General features: G+C 35.7%; 1 protein-coding gene across 49 annotated transcripts in view; it reads left to right on the top strand.

Annotated features, from left to right (window-relative positions):
* The window catches only part of RIMS2 (regulating synaptic membrane exocytosis 2), a 491,423-nt gene that overhangs the window by 378,140 nt on the left and 92,260 nt on the right, over positions 1-21,023 (top strand). For 33 of the 49 annotated variants that reach the window (XM_069779830.1, XM_069779826.1, XM_069779828.1 and 30 more), the window contains 3 exons: positions 1,206-1,238; positions 11,162-11,197; positions 15,858-15,958. In XM_069779830.1, coding sequence (XP_069635931.1) covers positions 1,206-1,238; positions 11,162-11,197; positions 15,858-15,958 — 170 coding nt within the window. The remainder of the gene's footprint in view (positions 1-1,205; positions 1,239-11,161; positions 11,198-15,857; positions 15,959-21,023) is intronic. The other 16 variants (XM_069779838.1, XM_069779874.1, XM_069779875.1 and 13 more) reach the window with 11 other exon arrangements.

Genomic DNA, 21,023 nt, shown 5'->3' on the forward strand with positions numbered 1-21,023 from the left:
CTAATTTTGCTTTTTTCAATTGTATCTTGATATTGACTGTAAAATGTGGATAGAATTATAGCATGTTTTTGTGGTATATGAACTTTTCTGCAATTCTTAGTCTAACATCTGCAGAGTTAATGAATTGTGAGCAATGTTTTGTGACTCATTAACAAACTGCAAGTTGAAATTAGATCAGGACTTACAGATTTTTTTTTTATTGGTTTTGATGATTTTTTGGAAGAATGCACTTGTTCTGCTCATGATGGTAGCTTCACAGTTCTTTGTAATTATTATTACTTTTCAAGATGAATTCCTCCCATTCTTTTGCTACAAAGAGATTCTCAGTACAGGGAATGACACTGTCCCTCAGATGTTCTCCATGTCTGAAATGGCAGTGTGTTTTTGAATGTGAAGTAATAAAGTAAGTAATGAGATAGTTGCTTTGGCATTTAACTTGCATGCATTTGCAATAACTTAGACTTCTGTGAGATGAGAGTAACATTTGGTTCTGACAAAGTATCTGCTGAATTGACTATGAGAGTTATTAGCTATACATTCTCTTTTCTCATGTTCTGTATTTTGGCCTTGCAAATATTGCCTTTGGCAGAGTGTTACAGTAATGCAGTCCTTTCCAGAGTGTGTTATGTGGATTCTGAAATTCCTGAGCTTGTATATCCTTTTGAAAATAATGTGGTTTCTGCTTTGGATATGTGAAGTTTGGTTCGGCATAAATTACAACAATTTAATAATTGAAAAATCTAATAATAGACTTCCCATTGGTGACAGTAAACTGAATGTTCAATGCTTGAAAGAGAAAAATAATACTTGTGTTCAAGTAGGTAACGTTCCAAAAAGTTGAACCGTCATGAACAAAAGTGTTTATGCTAGTTAACATACCTTTTACTATCCAGCTTTTTCTTCAGCTTCATTACAAGGATTGACTTTGCTGTCAATTATAACTTTTATTATTTCCTCAGCTCCTATACTAACCCTGTCTTTACTGTTCTTTTTCAACAACAGTAGTTTAACCACTTCTTCCTCAGCTTTCTTTTTCCTTTTGGTGTCTGTGTTATTTTTTTCCCCATTTACTAACTCTGCTCTGCAGACTTCTCTCTAAAACAATTTTTGGCCCTTTCCCTCAGTGTCAGTTTTAACCTTCTGAATACATCCTCTCACGCCCATCTCCTTTGTCTATGTCTGTACATTACACGATGTGATCACAGAAGAAGTGGAATCATCAAGGAGAAGAAACTCAGGTCTGTCTCTTCTACTGCTTTTCTCTGTGTTATTTTTTTCATTTTACCTTTCCTATAGATTTTATCACAGCTCACCTCACATACTTTTCACTCTCTTCCCCCTCAATATATTTAAATATTGGCAAACTGTAAGAATTTAAGATGCTTATGCAAGTTTTATTACCTATAAACTATGTACTCTACAAAAAGTATTAAAAGGTAACTGACATGTGTGCTATACCTTAAGACTTTAAACTGATTCGATTTCTGTCATATCAGTTCTTATTTCCCATCTCCATTATCTGTAAAACAGCCTTTGTGCTTCCAACTAGCACATGAAAACAATCCATAATTTGTTTTATCTTTGCATTTGAAAACTGCTACAAAAATTATGGAAACGCTGATATAGCTTTATTTTTCACCCTGGGGAGAATATAATTTGAAAACTGAACAATTTCAATAAGTTAAATTTCATGCACTGGATTTTCAAACTTAGCTTCATTGAATAAAAACTATTTTGATTAGAAGTAGAGTTGTTAGTGATCAAAAGCTATTCTCTTATGCCAAAAAGTGTAAAACATAAGGTTATGATAACAAGAGAGGGCGAGAAGTCAAAACATTGAAGGAGCTCTAACTTAGCTGGATTGTTCATGGCTTTTCTTTCATATTGTGCATTACTTGTGGTTTCACCTTTCATATTGAATTTTAATCTGCCATTTTATTGAATTTTCCATGTACTTGATATTACTGGCAGAGAACTAATGTCTATCAAGGCATCCTAGCTCTGAAAATGCAGTAGTTGTTCACACTTCCCTGCTTGTTCAGTTGTGGTATGTACAAAATTCCCCATATTTAATTTAATTAAACTCACCTATAAAATTTAAATTTTACAGTTATTGTGTTAAAGCTCTAATTAATTACCTGTGCTTCTGCTATTATCCCAACAAATTAGAGAAGCCACTTGGATGCCATTTAGCTTCTAAAATCTAAAGCAGTTTTGGGGTACATTGACTGGTCCATTAAACTTTGGTGGTATTTAGTCAAACATTTTTGTGTTTTCTCTACCATGTCTGGCTCCTTCAGAACTCAGTTTTACCTTTAGTACTACTCTTGTCCTAATCAGAGTCAGAGTTTATCTTTACAGAATCTTGCAGCTGTTACTTGCTGTGGTTTTCATATTAAACAAATCTCAAGACAGAAATCACTTAAATTACAGGGTACAAAATCTCAGTATGGATAGAGAAGACAACTGGTAGTGTGATCTGAATTTCATCTTATGTAAATCACCACTATTAGAAATCGATAAATTATGCTCTAGAAAGACTGACTCTACTTACCTTGTGCTTATGATCCATTCCCAGTTCTTGTGCAGTGATTCTGAATCTCTTTTATTATAAAAATGACCCATTTCCTGTCTGTTCATAATAAAAAAAAAGGAAAGTTGTGGACCTTTTTATTCAAGAACCTTCCTCTGAGTTATTAACTGAATCAATATATTGAATCAAAATATTGAATCAGCCCATCTGATTCTTGGGGTTGGAAGAAATCAGACCTTAAAATGGTATCTAGTGTCTCAGAAAAACACATATTTTCATCACCTATGTTTCTTGAACATATGTGAGAAGGCAGTACCTGTGTATTATTAAAATTTTTCGACTTTGCAATTCAGATGCAGTTTTGCAAAACACTGTTTAGCTCACCAACAGTGTTAAGTAAATGTATTAGGCGCTGATAAATTTAACTGTCTATCACAGAAATGCAAAAGCATGATCAGCAGTGCAGTTGGAAAAGTTATTATTACTGCCCTTAAACTCAGGAGCAATTGGTTTATTTTGTGCATAGTAACATATTTTCAGATGTACATTTGAAATGGGTATTCTTCCATGTTTTACCTCAATGACAAAATAGCTTACACGTTTCAGTACAAGGCACTTTGAGCAGCTGTGCACACAGCTAAAAGCATGGGTGACATTTCAAAGGCATACCTTTAGAAGGAGATGCTTTCCCATAGTTTTAGAATTTGCTTTAAAAAGAGTGGAACTAGGCTTATCCATTTACAGACTTCATTAGGAAATGGCTTTCACGGTATTTACCATGCTACTAAACATTCATGTGAATTAAAGGATTAGCTATTGATTTTAGGTGTTATTAGACCGAGAGGTGTTGTGAGAGCTAAATATCTGAATATGTGAATATTGTATTGAAAGAAAAATATTGCCATTTCCTCTCTCTGGATATTATAATCTTTAATTACAAAAATGAGAAAATTTTATTCCCTGAAAAAAATCTAGATTTTTAAATTGAAAAGTCCTATGAGAGTGCATGCAAAGCTTATACTGTATATTGCAAGCACAGAAGCAAGTTCAGAAAGCTAACAAGCAATAAAATTTTTATATAAATTTTGTTATCTGACAGCAGTACAGCTTGATAGCATCCTTAATGATGCTATCCTTAAAAACCTTGTTTTCCTTGGATGGAGGAGGAGCTTTGTGATGCAAACTTTTCACAAATTGTTTCTAAAATCATATTTTGGAAATAATTTAATATGTTTCATAGGATTTAAGTATTGTGAAGACTGTTAGGGAGACATACGCCTGTTCACCTCCCTGTGTATTCAGTATGAGCAATGGAAATAAGCCCCTGCCTGCCAAAGAACCTTAGTGATGAAGCAGACATCTTTTCATCAAGAAGAAGGTTCAGACCAACCAGTTACTGTTGTGCCAACAACTACTTGCAATTGCAAGTAATACTTACTGTGATCTTCAAACATATGAGATACAGAAAACATTCTTCAACTTTGCAAAGTTAATCTAGGTCTAGATGTGAGCTCACTCAAGTAACTATACCCCAAAATTGATCAATACTATGGAAAGGCTGATCCATGACAGTTTAAAGGCAGGCAGTGTACATGTAGCAGAAATTGTGCTGGCTAATTAATTCTAGATTTATTTCAGGATGAGAGATGGAGTAGCAATGCCCAGTCATTGCTGCTTTCTAAGGAGGCGGATGGAAGTTAAGAAGATGGAGTAGTGGGGAGAGCTCCCTTTCTGAAGGGCCATGAAAGGCAGGGAAATAGAGTCTCCAGCTCTCTATCTTTTATCTGGAGCAAAACTCTCATGTTAAGAGCACACAGAGGATTGATTAGAGTTTTTCCTAACTTTGAGAATGAAATTCAAATAGACAAAGACTTTGAAATATATTTTTTCCTGCGTTTTATCATTTTTGTGGAAAGTGATGTTTCTTTGTAATAACATGATTGCTGGGGGTGAAACCTACAAGAACTAAAAAACCCTATTAAAGATGGGTGACAAAATTGGAAGAGCTTGTAGCCCTGGACAGTGGAGGGCAAAACAGTAGAAGAGTCTGGCAAATAAACTGTTGGAGAAAGTAAGGGCAAAAAATTTGTAAGACTGAGTGAGTTTAAGAGATCAACTGCAGTAGAAGAGGAGGAGCAGTTATTTGGATTTGTTCTTAACTTGTACAGTATCATGAGAGATTTTTCAAGCCTTCCAAGAATCTACTGTGATATACTTGCCCTTTATAAACACAACATGACATCCCTCTGTTTTTGAGGTATTGTTATAGTCAGTATTCAGTGACACGCTCCTTTAAAGACCAGGATGGTGCTTTGTTTTGTTTCCATCTTTCTTATGTTGAAACCAAATTTCTGGATGGAATTTGTAACATTTTTTTAGCACAAATATGATCGAATGACTTGTGCATCTCTGAAGGCTTCTGTGATATTTAGTTTGACAGGCGTGTTTAAAATCTGATGCCTTAGACTGTGACTGAGACATTTAAAGAGTCTAAATCCGTATTCGGTCAACAAAAACCGAAGGGATAGGTAAACTCCAGATTCAGTTTAAAGGTACTTAGCATGCTAATGGATGGATCATATTGGATGGCTGGGAGGCTCTTTGTCCTTATTTTTAATTTTTATTGGAATTAAAACCAGAAACCAAAGGCCTCAAAATCCAACCCCCAAAATAGCCCTCTGTACTGAACCATGTAAATAAAGGCTGATCTTCAGTCTGCTGAAGGAAAACCAGTAAAAATACCAGATTATATAATTAAAAAAGAGACCATAATTGTGCAAAAGACAGAATAGCATTATGTATATATTTTTTTGTCAGTAAAGGTTTGCTAGTTGAATTTGTAATTCTCCTGAGTCTTACATGCAGGTGCATACATCACTGTTGGTTTTGTGGTCTTTGGTTAAATCTTTGACCATATTTCTGGTTATGTAGGTTCTAATGAAGATGTCTTGCATTCTTAGAATGGCTGAAGAATCTCTATTAACAGCTGTTTGCTTTTCTGAAGGCAGAGACATAGTTATCATCAAGTGTTTGTGCCTATGTTTTGAAGTGGCTATATCAGAATGTGAAATATTCTGTGGTTATACTGTGGAGTGTATCAGTGGTGGGAACTCCGGGGAGCTTGCATGTTTGGCAAACAGGATGTTGGAGAGTGTAACAATAAGACTGTGCTCAGGCTTTCATGAAGACAATGCAGGGTTTATAGCATGGCTGATCTGAGTGGATTTTTATGAGTACAGGATGTAAGGGCCCACGGACCCCTCAGATATTTTTCTTTTACATTTTAAAAATCCTATTGCATGTCATTCATATAGGGAGGATGTGCCAGAATTATTTGGAGAAGTGAAATAGGGTGTTTTAGCTAATATCTGTCTTCATGCTTCTTTCTTTCTTCCTTTTTCCATGTGGGTGCTCAGTATTTTTCAAAAGCCACCAAAATGTATGTACACCTTTGTATGAGGCAGCAAGGACAAACATGACAGAGTACCCTGCAAAAATCACTTTGGAAAAGGATCCACACACCATAAAAAAACCCCCAACTGGTCATAACCCTAATCATTACTTTAATAAACATGCAAAGTAGAACTTCCCAGCTTGCTTCAAAAGACCTTTGTCCTTTACCAGCTGCACTGATCTATCCCTAGTGATGAAGACCTAAGCTGACCCTGTCAATTTATGAACACATGACACTAGAGATTCTTCAACTTTCTAGCTTAGATGACCACACCATTTTATTCAGTTCTTTTACTAAGCAGTGCCATGTATTCTGCAAATAATCCAAAGCAACATTGTTAACATGGTTTAAGCATTGTGATAAAAATGTGTTTAATTGGTGAGAAATGTCCCCCGGGTTTCAGTCTTTGTTTAGTGTGTCACATTTGAAGCCAAGAAGAAAAAAACCCCAACAAAATCATCAAGCAATTCTCAAATAGAAAACAGGAATGCAAAGGCATGCTCCCCCACTAGGAAGCTGGCTAACTGAAATAGTCTTCATTCTAGCATTCCCTTTTAAGGGCAGTAATTGACACTTCAATCTCATTTAAACAGTACTAGAAAAACACTTAAACAACCTTTTATTTTTATTCTTGTTCCACATTTCTGTAGGCGTCAGCCATATTCTTTTCATTCAGACTGTGATGTGGATCACAGACTTCTTGGAAAAGCCTTGCTCGCTGCAACGAAAACTTTTTTCTATTTGCCACATATTGGGCATAAAGCCCTGGAGCAAAGTTCAGCAACCATTTATATCACACATCACCTGATATTTTGCTAAACCTGTGGCAGTTAGGCAGTTACATTTTTCACACTGTAGACAGCCAGAATGACAAAATTTAGAGTTAATCTCTTAGAGGTAGAATTCGAATTAAATGGCTCTGGAAATAGGAGGAAATGTAGTCCTTTGAGTGCAAGTCCTTTAATTGGCAAGTTTTGATGTTTAAGCAAATAACTTTTAGATTTTGCTTTTAGGAGATAATCTTGTTTCCTTTGCCTGTTTTGATAAGAATATTGTTTCATGGATTTTTTTCAGTATAAAATTGATTTTCCTGTATTCTTATAATTAGCATTTCAAGAGAAATCTCTGGTAAGAAATTGGGCTAGCATTTTTAAAAGTACTTACCAAAAGTTAGGGTCCTATGTGGACATTTGATTTTTAAAATAAAATGTTGTTTAATGATTTGCACTATTTTGAAAAATCAGACTCAATTCTCAATAAAGCATTTAAGTAAAGAAGCTAATTTATCCACTCTATAAATAAAAATACTGGTCATATTGCTGATTTTAAGTGTTTGCAAATATGAAAAATAGAAGCACAAAACATTTTATGTCATTGTCCTATCTTATGCCTAAACTCAAGAGACAAACAAGGAGTTCCACGTCTATCTGTTGTAATAAGATGCACATCCACCAGTTTTGGCAAAGCAAGGAAGTCTAGGTTTACTTTAGGCCCCAATCTGAGCTGATGCAAATCTCTTTCTTCTGGATCCCAGGTGAAAGTACTATCCTGAACCAACCTGTTGAACTGATCCCTGCATAGGTAAAAATCATTGCGGGAGAGACAGTTCAAGAGCACCAGACTCTAACCTCAAGTTTGGGGCAGTCAGCTGTGAGAGAAGGAAGAAACCCTGGGAGGAAGACTATTAAAGCCCAGCACCTCCCAGCTGTAATCTTAAGGCTGCAGAGTCAAGCTCCCCCTTATGCTCCCAAGGAAGCCAGCAATTTTTGAGCAATTGTTCAATGCTGCCATCAGTCTCCATGGCTAGGGAGAAGTTTGCGATCCTGCTTCTGTGGAACTGTTACTCTCTTTGGACATGTATGGAGATGGTCATGGTCTGTTCCAAAGGACTTGGGGTCCCTGGTCCATGGGACTTCTTGGGGTGAGGTGGGTGAAGCCTGCTAGGGTGCTTTGGCTATGGGACCTCCAGGTTCCCATCAGAACACCAGAACTCATTGAGTTAAGACGTTTCCAAGAAAACATACCTTATCAAGACCATTTTAGATCAGTTTTAGTTCTTGTTAAGTCCCCTCTTGTATGAGTCTCTTGATTAGAATTCTCTTCTGTTCATTTTATCTTCCAGATATGTGTCAGACAGTTAGATGCCTATTAGATATATTAATACCTGTTAGAAAGAATAGACCATTTCAAGACCAGGGGAACATGGCTGTGTCTACTATTTTATGAAATGTCAGTGGTCATTATGGTAGCAATGTCAGCTGTGATGGTGGAAGAAGGTTTTGAGAGAGGATCTTTCAGCATTTCAATCTCTCTATCCCTATAGTTCATCTCTGTATTTCATTAATATATTTCAATATGTCTGTATTCTGATTAAGCTGAAAACATATAGTTATTTTCTGTAATGTATAGAAACGTCTCCTTCATGAAAGCATTGGTTTTTTTCTCCAAATTTTTTAATTCTGAAAAACTTTAGTTCTTAAATTGAGATAATTACACCACAGGATACAGTATATGCTTTTCACTTTGTAAACTGAGGTTAATTCAAGTGATGTAGAAAAATATTGACTGATGTGGTGATATTGAAGAAAGCATGTAAATAGAAATAGACAAAGATTTTTAGGAAAGACTGGTGACTTTGTGATGTTATATGATTTAGTCTGAGACATTTTAAAATCACCTCTTAGTGATTTACTGGTTTTCAGCATTTTCAAGACATTAAGGCTCTTTGTAGCTTTTTTTGATTTGAGCACCTAATAACTGGGGGGGAACCAAAAGCATTAATTACTTTAGTATCAACATTCTGAACCTGCTCGGAATTTTTAAGAGGTGATGACTAGGCCCATAGCTGCTGTGAAGATCTTTGCAGTTGAGAAGTTAGCATTGTTTTATTTGGTCAATGGACAATACCACTATTGTTCAGTTCTGCTGCTTCCCACCCAAGTGAGATCTTTCTCAGTTCAATCTTCTGTTCTTTCTAGTACTTCTTCAGACAGCTCTTCACAATACAAACTCTCCTCAGTTTGCAGAGTAGGATCCACTATGCTGACCTTTCTTGTAAAAATCTAAAGGATTTATTTATTGTAGAGATTTGTAATAAATGTCACAGCACTTCAATTACATTTTCAAAATTCAAGAATCTAATAGAATTTTATGCTTGCTAATACTATGGCATTCTTTTCTATAAGTCAATTTGGAAATATTTTTCTATATACTTTTTAAACATGGAGGAAGAACAAGTGAAAGTCAGACAGGTTTCAAGTTTCCCTTGTTTTGACAATGGTTTTATTAAAAGACTCATGGTTGAAAGACATCCAGATGTATGGATGAATGGACTTGTAAGCATTTTAAAAAAGGAATTATCCTATATAGTATGAGATTTCTGTATTAAGATGATATTTCAGGCAAAGTAAAGATTTCTTTTCACCATGTGTATGAAATAACTTAGAAATGTCATCATTCTGTCTGAGTTCAAACTCAAGGGTATTTTAATGACTCTTATTTCACTTTCATCTATTTTGCATTATGTTGAATCAGTGGTATTGCTATCAAATTGCTTTCTGCTTTAGAAAGTAATGAGGCAGTAGAAGACTGTTGTATTTGTAGCTTTTATATTGGTGACAGCAATTTTAAAAAATAATAATAATGGAAAGCTTAAAAAGCAACTATGTCTCTCTTTCTGCTATTTTCCTAGCAATATCTACAACCCACATAGATAATATAAGCCAGGCTACCCAAAAGCCAAAGCAGAAGAATGCAAAAGGCCTTATTTATAAACTGTGTACAATATGGGGCAGGAAAGGTCGGGGAATGGGAGAGATTTCAAGAACCCATTTGGTATCCACTGATTTCCAAAAGTGTAGGCTTATGACTTGCCATATCTGTTTCCCATTAATTTGCCTAACAGTTCCAACTAGGAATTGCCAGCAGAAGAACAACCTTGATCCCACACAGGATGGGATGCCAGACCCTATTAAAGTGTGGTGCATTATTTATGCTCTCTGCAGGAGCATATTTTTCTTTCTTACACTTCCACCTTCCCCCTGTATGATTTCTCTTTAAGTATGACTTCATCCTCTGCTTTGATACCCATTTACAAAATGCTATTTCCTTAAAACATAACAGCTCCATTTCCCTCTTCAGTCTGTGTACTATAAAGTAGATCATAATTTTGTGAGCAACCCTCAATAACCAATAATTCTGGAAAAATATTTAATTCTAATAATGCATGCTATTTTTGGTTTGTAGCTTGGGGGTTGTTGCTCCATATTCATGCGATTGTTTTAATTGAATTTAGTATCATTTTGGCTTACAGTAAGAAAAAAGAAACAGAGAGTCTGTTTAAAAGTTAATGTATTCCTAATTAAAGTAAATTTCATTTGACTTAAAATTCTTTCACATTAATTACCAAACTTGGATTTCAGAGTGCAGTATTTATGGGCTGCCAAACTATTTGATAGGGATCCAATGTATTTTCATTTCTTTGTGACAGAGGAATGCCCTGAGCCATTTGCAACCTTTGATGTGCATTCAGAATATTTGTTGGCATCAGTTAGCTGGATTTATGTGCATGGACTGGGTTCTGAGTATTGCTGTTAGTGTCTTTTGTTCTTCATCATTTTTTAACTCTAAGACAAGCTACGGTAATATCATTATTGAACCTTTTAACCTGTAGAAGCTATGAGAATTGATTAAACCAATGAAGATTTAAAGTAATTACTGAAAACCATTCTGATACATTCCATTTTTATGCTTGAACCATTAAACTGCATATTGTGTGTGCACTGCATAAAACATACAGCAGAAGCAAATTTTTTACTTTTATTTTTGTGTCACCTATTCAAGGAAACTGTAAAGTAACTATGTCTGACACCTGCCTTGCTCTCTTTTGTGTTGAGTGTGTTAATGATTCTGGAAGTGCACAAAATACCCATGGGTTCCCTCCAGTAAGTCTTCAATAAGAGTGCACAAATGTGTACACTAGCATGCAGTGAATATGCCTCTGGATGTAGAGCACCTTACTTGGTTGGTCGACTAAACTCAACAAATTAAATTAATTTGGTGGGTTTTATTCATTTTTCCTTTTGAATGCATGATTTATATTACTTTTATTATTATTTCTGCATTTTCTCTCTCCCCCTCTTTTTGTTTTACATATTGCTTTCATTTGTTTATAGAAGAAAAGAAAGCAGATCCAGAGAATGGGGATACAGGTAGGGTGACTTATTCAAAACATTTTCATGTTTTTTCCCTTAAGTTCTTTGATCTATTATATTTAAACAAATGTGTACCATAGAGTTGGATCACAATTTCGATGTCTTTTGGGGATTTCAAAAGAGACACTAGGAAATGGAAACTAAGAAAGGGCTTTCCCAAATGTATTTCCTTTGCTTTTTTAAGGGAGTCAAATTAGGGAGAGAAATGGGCAGAAAGAGACCAGAATCAGCTAAAGAAGGCTCTCGTACACCTTAAGACTTCTGTTCTGTCCTCCCCGCTCCAGGCACAGTGTGCTCACCTGCATACTTCTTTTTTCCTCTCTTTTACAGGTTTCTGACCTCCAAAATCTCAGTGTTTATGTAGTCGCCTCATCACTAGCTTTCCCCCATGCATGAGCATCTATACCTCCCAAATTTTGTATCCCTCTTGTCCATGCCTATCCAAAACTAAATCTGTCCTAATATTTTACGAGAAACTCCACTTTACTTCCATACCCCAGATTTCCCTTTTATTCCCTGTGCCCCAGGAGCCCCACTGTACAGCAAACTCCTTCTCCAAAACACATCACCATTGCCAGCATCTATAGTAGCTAGAATAGTTTAATAATTCCCACTGGAGAAGGCAATGAAAGAAAGAATGAAAGAACACATCTCCCAGCTGTTTTTATTTTTATTTTTTAAATAGGTAGGTTTGCCTTGGGGCTAAGCTGGGTGGTAAGGCTGTTTTGATGTCCCTTTTTTCTCTGGTGTGAACCATAGGCTATCAACTGAAGAGTCTTACCTTAGAGAGTAACCAACATTTGACCTGAAGAGCAAATAACAGTCTTTAATTCCAGGCTGATTTGAATGATTGCTTATCTCCTTGTAGAAATGTGACTCTATGAGCATTTGAGGTCAGGGAAAGTTGGGCATTAACACACCACTGATTACAGTCCCTTAAAATTTTTAGCATGAAATAAACATTTAGTTTTTAGTTATGAGGGAAGTTTTAATGGTGAAGTGACTGAAACTTATCTTATTTCAAGTTCAAACATGAAAAAAATGGTTTGCATTTGAAGATGGAGCGGTGATTCTAGTGCCTGCCCTGAGTCCTGTTGTAGGAATTATATAGCCACCACCTAGATCATGGTAGGAATTATGCGGATGCCACCTCAACAGGGCTTGTCCCTAGGTTCCGCTTTAATGAAAGAATTGGACTTCCTTCTTCTACTACATTTAATATGCAGTAGTAGTTGCAGCTCGAGCCCCTGAGAAGGGGCTCTGCCTGTCAATTGTTACTGGATTTTGTAGGCTCTATAGGTCGCTTGATTTCCTGATGGCACTTCTGCTCATCCAATCCTGTTTACTCCCACAGCTTCCAGGCACCCTTTTTGTCTGTGTCTTGAGACATTTCCTTATCTTTTGTTACAGAATATCCTGCAGTTAAATTTTTACTTATACTTCCTTATCTACCAGTTTAATTTCCATAGATAAAAACAAAGGTTAAAGTACAATTCATATAGCCTGAGGCTTAATTTACTTTAGTCACTAGTGCTAAACTTTGGCACAGATTAGTCTCTCACTACAGTCCTGGTGGATTCAAGGCCACGTTACAGGGTTGGTGTGCACAGTACTTGGGTGCCTTACTCTGGCATTTCAGGACTGTGTTTGCACTATAGTCGTGCTGCTTCCCTCAGCACTCTCTCTTCTAAAAATACGGAGAATGGCTGGTATTGAATCAGCAGCTGGCTCTTTGTCAGCCAGGAGTTTCCCTGTGCTGATGAAAACCCCACTGAGCTAACGTTCAAGCCATGGGGTTTTTAATGTTAGAGAGTTGTTCAAAATAAGCAAAACTCCAAGATGTTGCCTACAGTGTAATGATTCCAGTTGTGTTTGGTGAGCAACACCAGGCTTTGTTCTTCCATCAGTCTTTCTTAATTTTTTGTGTTGTGAGTGTCTCTTTGGATATTTCTGTTGGAGGCACAGCTACTGTCTGGATGCAAAATTCTGGAAGGAAGTTAAGGCAGAAGTGTACAAATGAGCTCGCTTTTGCCTGGCCAAAATTTGGTTGCACACACTTTGGTACATCATGGCAGTACATGAAAGTGTATCAGAAGTAGCTTTAATTTTCCTAGTGTCAGTCTCTATAGTCCTGAAAATGTGTTATGCTGGACCATGTGAACGGGAAGTGCCATGACACTCTCTCAACCTTTCGTACTCCCATCCAGGTCATGGCTGCATCTGGCTTAAGTTACATCGCGATTAGCCTCCAGCAGCTGGTAACCCTGCACACTCTTTCTGCATGTCAGTTCCATGCATAGTAGAACCAAAGCTGATCTTCTGCATTATGAGCTTTCCACTGCCCTCAGGATTCCCTCTTTTTTGCATATAACTGGATTCACTCACTTGTTAAAGACAGTTTCAAAAATACAAAGCAAGTTAGATTTTCTTTTAACAAGATTTTATGGGAATTGATTTTTTTTTTTCTAAATTTTTCTGTCTTGTTTTTCTCTTGAGACTAAAATGAGCCACCAATTTTGCTTATTTTGCTACAGAGAACTCACACCGAGGGCTTATGTGTTATACTCCCCTTTTCAATGGCATATTTCAGAGTGCTTGGTTTTGTGGATCATAGGCAATTGGATTTGTGGGAACCTAACTTTCACTTTGCCAACTGATCATAGATAAGAATGAATATTTTCACAAGTAATTGTGAAATTTCTAATCTATGCTCAAGAGGTGTTATTTCATCGCTTCTTGTAATTTCCTGAAATTTGGCAGAATATCTGTGGACAAAGAACGTATGTGATGATTTCATTAAAAAATTTCATAAGAAAAACTGACAAAATTTCCCTTTTATTAAGGGAATATCCCCTTTATTAAGTTACTGAAGAATGACAAGTGGATTTGCAGAATGTTGTTATTTCAGCAAAAGATTATTTTTTTCTCTCAGCAAAACTTAGAGTATTTTACTTCAAGACCATTTATGTGTTACTTCTGTCATGAAAAAAGAAAGAGTATCATTTTTCAGTTTAAAGTTTTTGTTTTCAAGAGAAAAAATATATCTTTAGAGCTTTCAAAACTAGATCCTTAAAAAAATCACTGCATCTTAGTGATAAATTGGCAAATGTTGCTTTGGGGCCTATAATGGTTGAGGAAAATTGTGATAGGAAAAATTAGCTGTATTTCATGTCAGGAATTTTCATCTGCTGCTGTCTTTTTCATTTTGTTTTTTCCCTATAAAACACCATTTCTTCTTTTTCACTCATTTATCTTGATTTTCATTTCTCTTAAAAGTTTTGATGAAGTCTTTTCATTCATGTTGTTTGTCAGCAGTAAAGATGGAGAATTTGAAAACAAAAATCAGAAGCCAGAGGTTTTATTGATAACAGTACAGTCTACCCTTATCACATTCCCTCTTCCTTTTACCTCCTTCCTTCCAGATTTCCTATGAAGTGCCACAAGACTTAGCTGGCAGGTCTCATAGTATGTGCTACTACCATTACTGTTGTCAAGAAAGAAAATACAAAGCTCAGAAGCCCTGCAGAGGCCCTGTGCAGGGGCCCACTTTATTATTAGATTACAACTTAGAACTGAGGTTTATAGTTTAAATTGGGTTTATATAGTAGACAGGAATCTAATATTGCCATCTCAGTTCCATAAATAAAGTCCAGATTGTTCAATATATATAATGTACAGAAACTGCCATTTATGACTAGTGGGATTCTGAAATCTTAATCCTAGACAACTTTTGTGTTAGAATTATGGAAAGTTTAAGACAAATGTCAGTCAAAATGAATACTTTTTAACATTCAGTGGATAATAAATTGCTCTTGATTTATACCATGTTAAAGTGGAAGAGAATCAAGCCTGTGTATGTATAATAGATAACTATATTTTGCTTGAAAATCCCCCCCCCCTTTTTCTATTTCTCACTCTTCTACCTCTGCTTTGGCACTTACTTCCTTATTATTTTACATAGCAAATTATGGTGTTACAGTACCAGTTGGTTGAAAACAGCTGCTGCCCGAGTCACGTAGTAAGAACCCATCCCTAACTGAGACTAATCATGTATTTGGTCCAAGAAGATTGAATCCTGAAATCATTCTTGAAGTTGCTTGTCATTAGAACGTAATACAGTGATGCCACTGGGTGGCTCTTTAACATTCCTTTAGACATCTTCAGATTGTTTTGAGCATACTAAGAACATGCTCAAGTGGTAAACGGAAGGTCTACTTCATTAGTAATTTGGTATATCACACTATAACAAATGCAGAACCAGGATCTCCACCCAAAATAAGCAGGTTGTCTTTGCATTCCTTTTTTTAAATGAAGGACTCAGTTTCTCTTAAATATTTTTGAAATAGTAAAACTCTATTCTGTGGAAACATTGTGTTCCATTTACATCCATTTCTTCCACAAAGTTGATTTCATTTGAATTGTATAGATAATACAACACATATTAAGATTCTGCTGAAATACTTATCTACTATTTTCCTCCTCTTACAACTTTTTGGCTTTCTGCAAAATTGTAATTCAGAAACTAAAATTATATACACTGTAATTTAAGTAAATAAGATTTCATCTTTTTCTGTTAAAACTTCCATGAGCATAACTTTAAACTTGGAATTGAGGACTGCTTGTGTATTTATTTTCTTTCTTTTTTCTAACTTAACAGGTGCAATGGATGTAGAAGAGCGGAGTCGCCAAATGAAAATGAGCAAGTACAAACAGGTAGCAGGATCAGATTCCAGGCTGGAACAAGATTATCATTCTAAGGCAAGGGTGTTTTGTTTTGAAAAGCAACAAAATATGCTAAACTGAAATATCCAATATCCTTTTAGAAAGTAATAGATGAGTGGGAGGTTGTTTCTTCAGTTAAAGTTTCTTGTGTGTTTATAATAAAATTATTGGTAATGTGCAGCAAAACCCTTAACACAGAGCGTTCTTGATTATTAAAATTTAAGAAGGATAAGTTAAAGCAAATAAAAGTGGCAGTGTAATTATCTATTGGAATGAACAATAGGGGCATGATTTAAAATCTCAAAGAGAAGGAAAATAGAGGTTTATTGAGTGACAGATGGAATGAGAGCTATTGAAACCTGTTCACAGCTTTCATATATTTGAACACAGGGTTATCTTTATCTATTGAAAACTGGAAGATGTGGTGTTACTTAGTTTAATAGTGGCAGTGTAGCTCTTGGAAAGGTATTTTATACATCAACAAAAGCTTCCACCCCAGCTGTGGCAATTTGCCAAAAATCTGAATCATTATGTAGTAGTATAGCCTCAAATATACTATCCAAAATTTCCTGCTATCTGGAACAGGGTCATGTCATATGCAGTGTGTTAATTAAAATAATCAAGATATTTTCAATTTAAACTTCTATTATACAAAAATAATTTAGTGTCCTCTAAAAGATTTCATTAATTGAGGTCAGATTGTAAGTGGAAAACATGAGACTTCTGACCTATAAAAGCTGGCTGAGGAAGAGAAATCTGTTTTAGACTTTTATTTCCAGGATGCTCCAAGGATTGGCAAAGTTACTGTAAACTGAGCCATTTAATATTTGAAGACAAAGAAATCATCCAATTTATTAAGTATTATTAGTTTTGCAGATAATGTAGACTAATATACTTGATATAATTACTTTCTAGAATGTACATTTCAGTGTGGGAAAATAGAGGAAAAGCTTTAGCAAAGCCCATGACAAAATGGAAAACGCTATTGATGGAAATAGTTAGAACTGACAAAACAGAAAGCTGTGAAAATGGCTAAAAATACTTAAAAACCTCTGTAAATGTGCTGCATGATTATCTGGGTATTTTACAAATGTAGTTTTTACTACAGAAGGCATAGGAATTTTTATTAACATGTAGAAGGGACTTGGTATACTGTCATGTTTAGATGCCTTTATGTTGACACTTATGGCAAAATTATTTTCATGTGTGTCTATATTGTCGCCTTTGAAAGGTGTTACCTTTTAGAGATGAGCATACTGCTGTGAGCAGACCTTCTCGTAAGTGTTATGATTGTATGTACCACAAAAATATGACTTTATGTATTGTATGTATAACCAGACTTATTCTGCTAATTTTCCTGCTCCCTCAATGCTTGACTGAAATTTGAGTCAGAAGTAGGACTGGTATGGAGAAAAGAGAATAAATGGGCTCTCATGTAAAGAAGCTGGGTAGAATATAACTACCTAAGGAAACATTTCCTACCCTTGTTTTTCCATTTCACCTACACCATATTATTGGGCCTCACTCTACATCTTTTATCCTTTTTATTAAAAATTTACCTTCAGTATTATTGGAATGTATTAAAGAGGAAAATTATAAATGGAATTATTTTATGAATATGGTGATTTATTTATTGCACACATCGAACAAATTGTCTCCAGAAATAAACAGTTAATTTACTCTTCTGCCAAAGTGTAGTTTCAGTATTTGAAAATGAGTTATTTATTCTGTCAATGAACCCGTGGAACTAGACACTGAGTATTCACATATATGTTTTAATTCGAAATGCATTCTTAAAATTGTGTAGTTTTAAAGCCATATGAGAACCATAACTCTCATAAGCCATATGAGAGTTCCGTCTTCACTTTTTTACTACGACTGCTTCAATTCCCCTTAATTAAGTGTTTATATTATCTAGAGACAGAAAATTAGTAAGTAAAATTTATCTACCTGGTTTCTACAAAAATTCTTCTGGAATCATGAACTGAAACACCTATCTCAAATGCTGACTGAAGTCTTATGTTCTGTGTACTATACAGTGACTTTGATTTTTTAAATCTGTCAACTGGCACAAGCTGGCACAAGCAGGCAGTCAAGCGTGCCATGCCTGAGAAAAATATCATTAAGTAGGCACTAAGTGAAATTCAGGGAAGTTAGCACATGGAATTTTCTTTTACCTTTCTGTTCTATTTATTTCTCTAAATGGAAGTCAACAGCAACTGTATGTCCCTCATGATTACCTTGAGTTAAGAAAAAAATATCCTTCCTTCTTGAGAAAGCAAAAGCTGTAACAGTAGGTTATATTAAATACTAAAATATTAAAATAGGCATCCTGTATTATACCTCTCTAGTTTTGTTCTACCTCTGGAAGTCAGTACTAGAGGCTTTAGAGGAAGGTACATACACTTCTATGGTGCATAATCATACATTAAGAAGCTTGTGGGAAAAGTTTACTTCCAGACATTTGTATTCTTAGAAGCTGCTGAAATATGAAACTGATTATCCCTTATATTTTTTTCCTCATGATAAAATCACAGGTTGTATTATTATTATTATTAATATACATGCCTCATTATTTTTTGAAAACTAAGTATTCTGCTTCCATAATATTTTGTATACATGAGTTTGGCAGGTAATATATTGTGTATAAGAGTTATTTTCTTAAATGCAGAAGGTGCTTAATATGGTTTCAGCACAGACATAAGGAAAGCAAGCAATATATTTTATTTTCATATAAAAATATTTACAACTAAGGAGATGTGAGAGGAAAAACAGTGTGGGCATTAAGGATTAGGTAAAAGTATTTCTGGTACTGGAAAAACTATTTATTTCTGAATATTGAGTACTTGTAGACTTGTACTAAATAGGATATACACTGAAGTCTGAATTGCAGTGCTGGTAGCAGCTGACATGCAGGAAAACCTGAGTTCTGGTAATACAGAAAAAAAGCACAGTAGCACAAGAGTGATCCACCAGAGAAAAAATTGCCATTTAGCGTACTGTGGTTCTGCAACACTAGCCTGATTTTCCTCAAAAATTGTTCAAGGACTAGTTTATTGTTTTGCATAAAAAACTAAGCTTCCCATTTCTTGTTTGAGCAAGATGCACTGCGAAGAGGGAAGGGCCAAGATGGGAGCTCAGAGAAGCTGAGCGAGCAGCATTCTAGATTCACTTTGTTTGCATTTGGTTGAACTGGCTTTTGAAGTCAAGTCCCAAACTACCTCTTAAAACCTCTCTGAACCTCTCTGCCTTGCTTCTTGCTTGGTGCTGCTGCCATTAGCTCTTCTGGCAAACAAATGGATAGTGCTGTGCTTGGTGAGTAACTCCTTCTCCTGGCCATTCCCACCACTGCTCAGATTCAGGAATCCCTGCAGACAAACGAAGAATAAAGGGTGTGAGGAATCGTGCCATTCCTCACTCATTGTCCCCATGACTGGAAGATGCCCAGCGGATCGACTGGGGAGGGCTGAAAAGCTTTGTTGTTACTAAGAAAAAAACCAAGAAGATACTTCCTTGTATGTGGAGCCCTAGAAGTGTTTGCAATCAATGTGAAGTCAATGTAGAATCAAGAGAGAATTCCATCAACCCAGGCCATATTACCCACTACAAAAGGGTCTGAGTAACTAAAAGCGTTGAATGCCAAACTAAAGGGTGCTGAATTTAGGTAGGAGTAAGAATAGTGAAAAACGATTGGGGTTTTTTAGGAACAAAGGTAAAACAGAGACTGGCAACTAGCTGACACACATTTAAACCTCAAAGTATCATGAGGCTCATTTTATTTGTTTTATTAGGAGAAAATAATGACCTACAAAAAGGCAAAGAAATCCAGTTATGTAATACAGCAATTAGTAATAGCCAGTAATGTAGTAATTAGGAATATAGTATATTAGAGCAGCAAGGAACAAAGTTGGGGTAAAAGAGGTAAAAGACCAGAGAAAAACTGAAATTTTTGCAGAACTGATGACAAGATTATTTAGCCAAATGTAGAAAAGAGTACACCAAATAGAGAATAATACAAAACACCAAACAGGACTTTCTAACTCCACCTTTAATGATTCATATTGATGATAGGAGTGAAAGTTTCTACATCATCAGATGTAATGCTGCAGTTCCTGTTAATCAATAGCCACAATTCAAGTTTTAGATGTGAGCATAATTCTCTGTGTTTGGCATAGGAAACTAGTAGTATTAGGCATACTAGCATGCAACTTTGCAATCTTCTAACCTATTAGCAAGACCAAGACAAATTAAGCTGTGGAAAAGAAGAGTTAAGCATGCGTTCAGTTTATTTGAGTAGTGTAGATGCTGCTGAAATGCCCTTGGAGCATGCAGGCTCTGAAAAGCTGCAGTTCTTCAGACTGAGACACTTTGATTCAGCAATGAATCAAGTACCACCTTATGGGTTACCTGTGTGAGAGAATGTGCAAAAGGTAAGAACTGTAACACTGGAGGTGGAAGAGATTGAGTTTGAATACAGCAGCGGCAGATCTTCTTAACGTTCAGTCTTGTCACAATGTGCAAAGGTGTCCAAGAAATGCTTTTTTCCTCTGAAGCCTGTAGTAAGTAGTTGAGTCATTGGTACAGCTACATGTGGTATCCTTTGACCTGTGTTGGCTGAAGCATTTGATTTAATGGTGTTTTGGGAATGCCCTTGGCCCCTGCTTAAAAATCAAAACAGAGCAGTACACAGAGCAGCAAAGATTGCTAGGAGAAACACTTGTCACTTTTCTTCTTGAAACCCTTGCAGAGGAGGGGTTGAACAAACATCCAAGGTAATAGGATGATGAGACCTTTGATATTCTTACTGTGTATAAGCTATAGTTGATTTATATTGGTTTCAAATTGGCAATTGTTTTTGAATATCTAAGCTTAGAGTTTGGGAGTTCTAGGAAGATCATTATATGCCCAGTAATAATTTGATAATTTATAATAATTATGAATATACTTCTTTGATCCTATAATTGTTAAGGATGTAATTAGAAATATTCAAAACATTGAATAAAAAATGGAGGCTAGATTAGTTATCCATATTCCCTCAAAACAGTGCAGAAAATGGAAATTTGTTTTATATAGCTTTCCTTTTATCATACCAGTTTAAATT

This window comes from Haliaeetus albicilla, chromosome 3 (genome assembly GCF_947461875.1).
Source record: "Haliaeetus albicilla chromosome 3, bHalAlb1.1, whole genome shotgun sequence".
NCBI classification, from domain to species: domain Eukaryota; kingdom Metazoa; phylum Chordata; class Aves; order Accipitriformes; family Accipitridae; genus Haliaeetus; species Haliaeetus albicilla.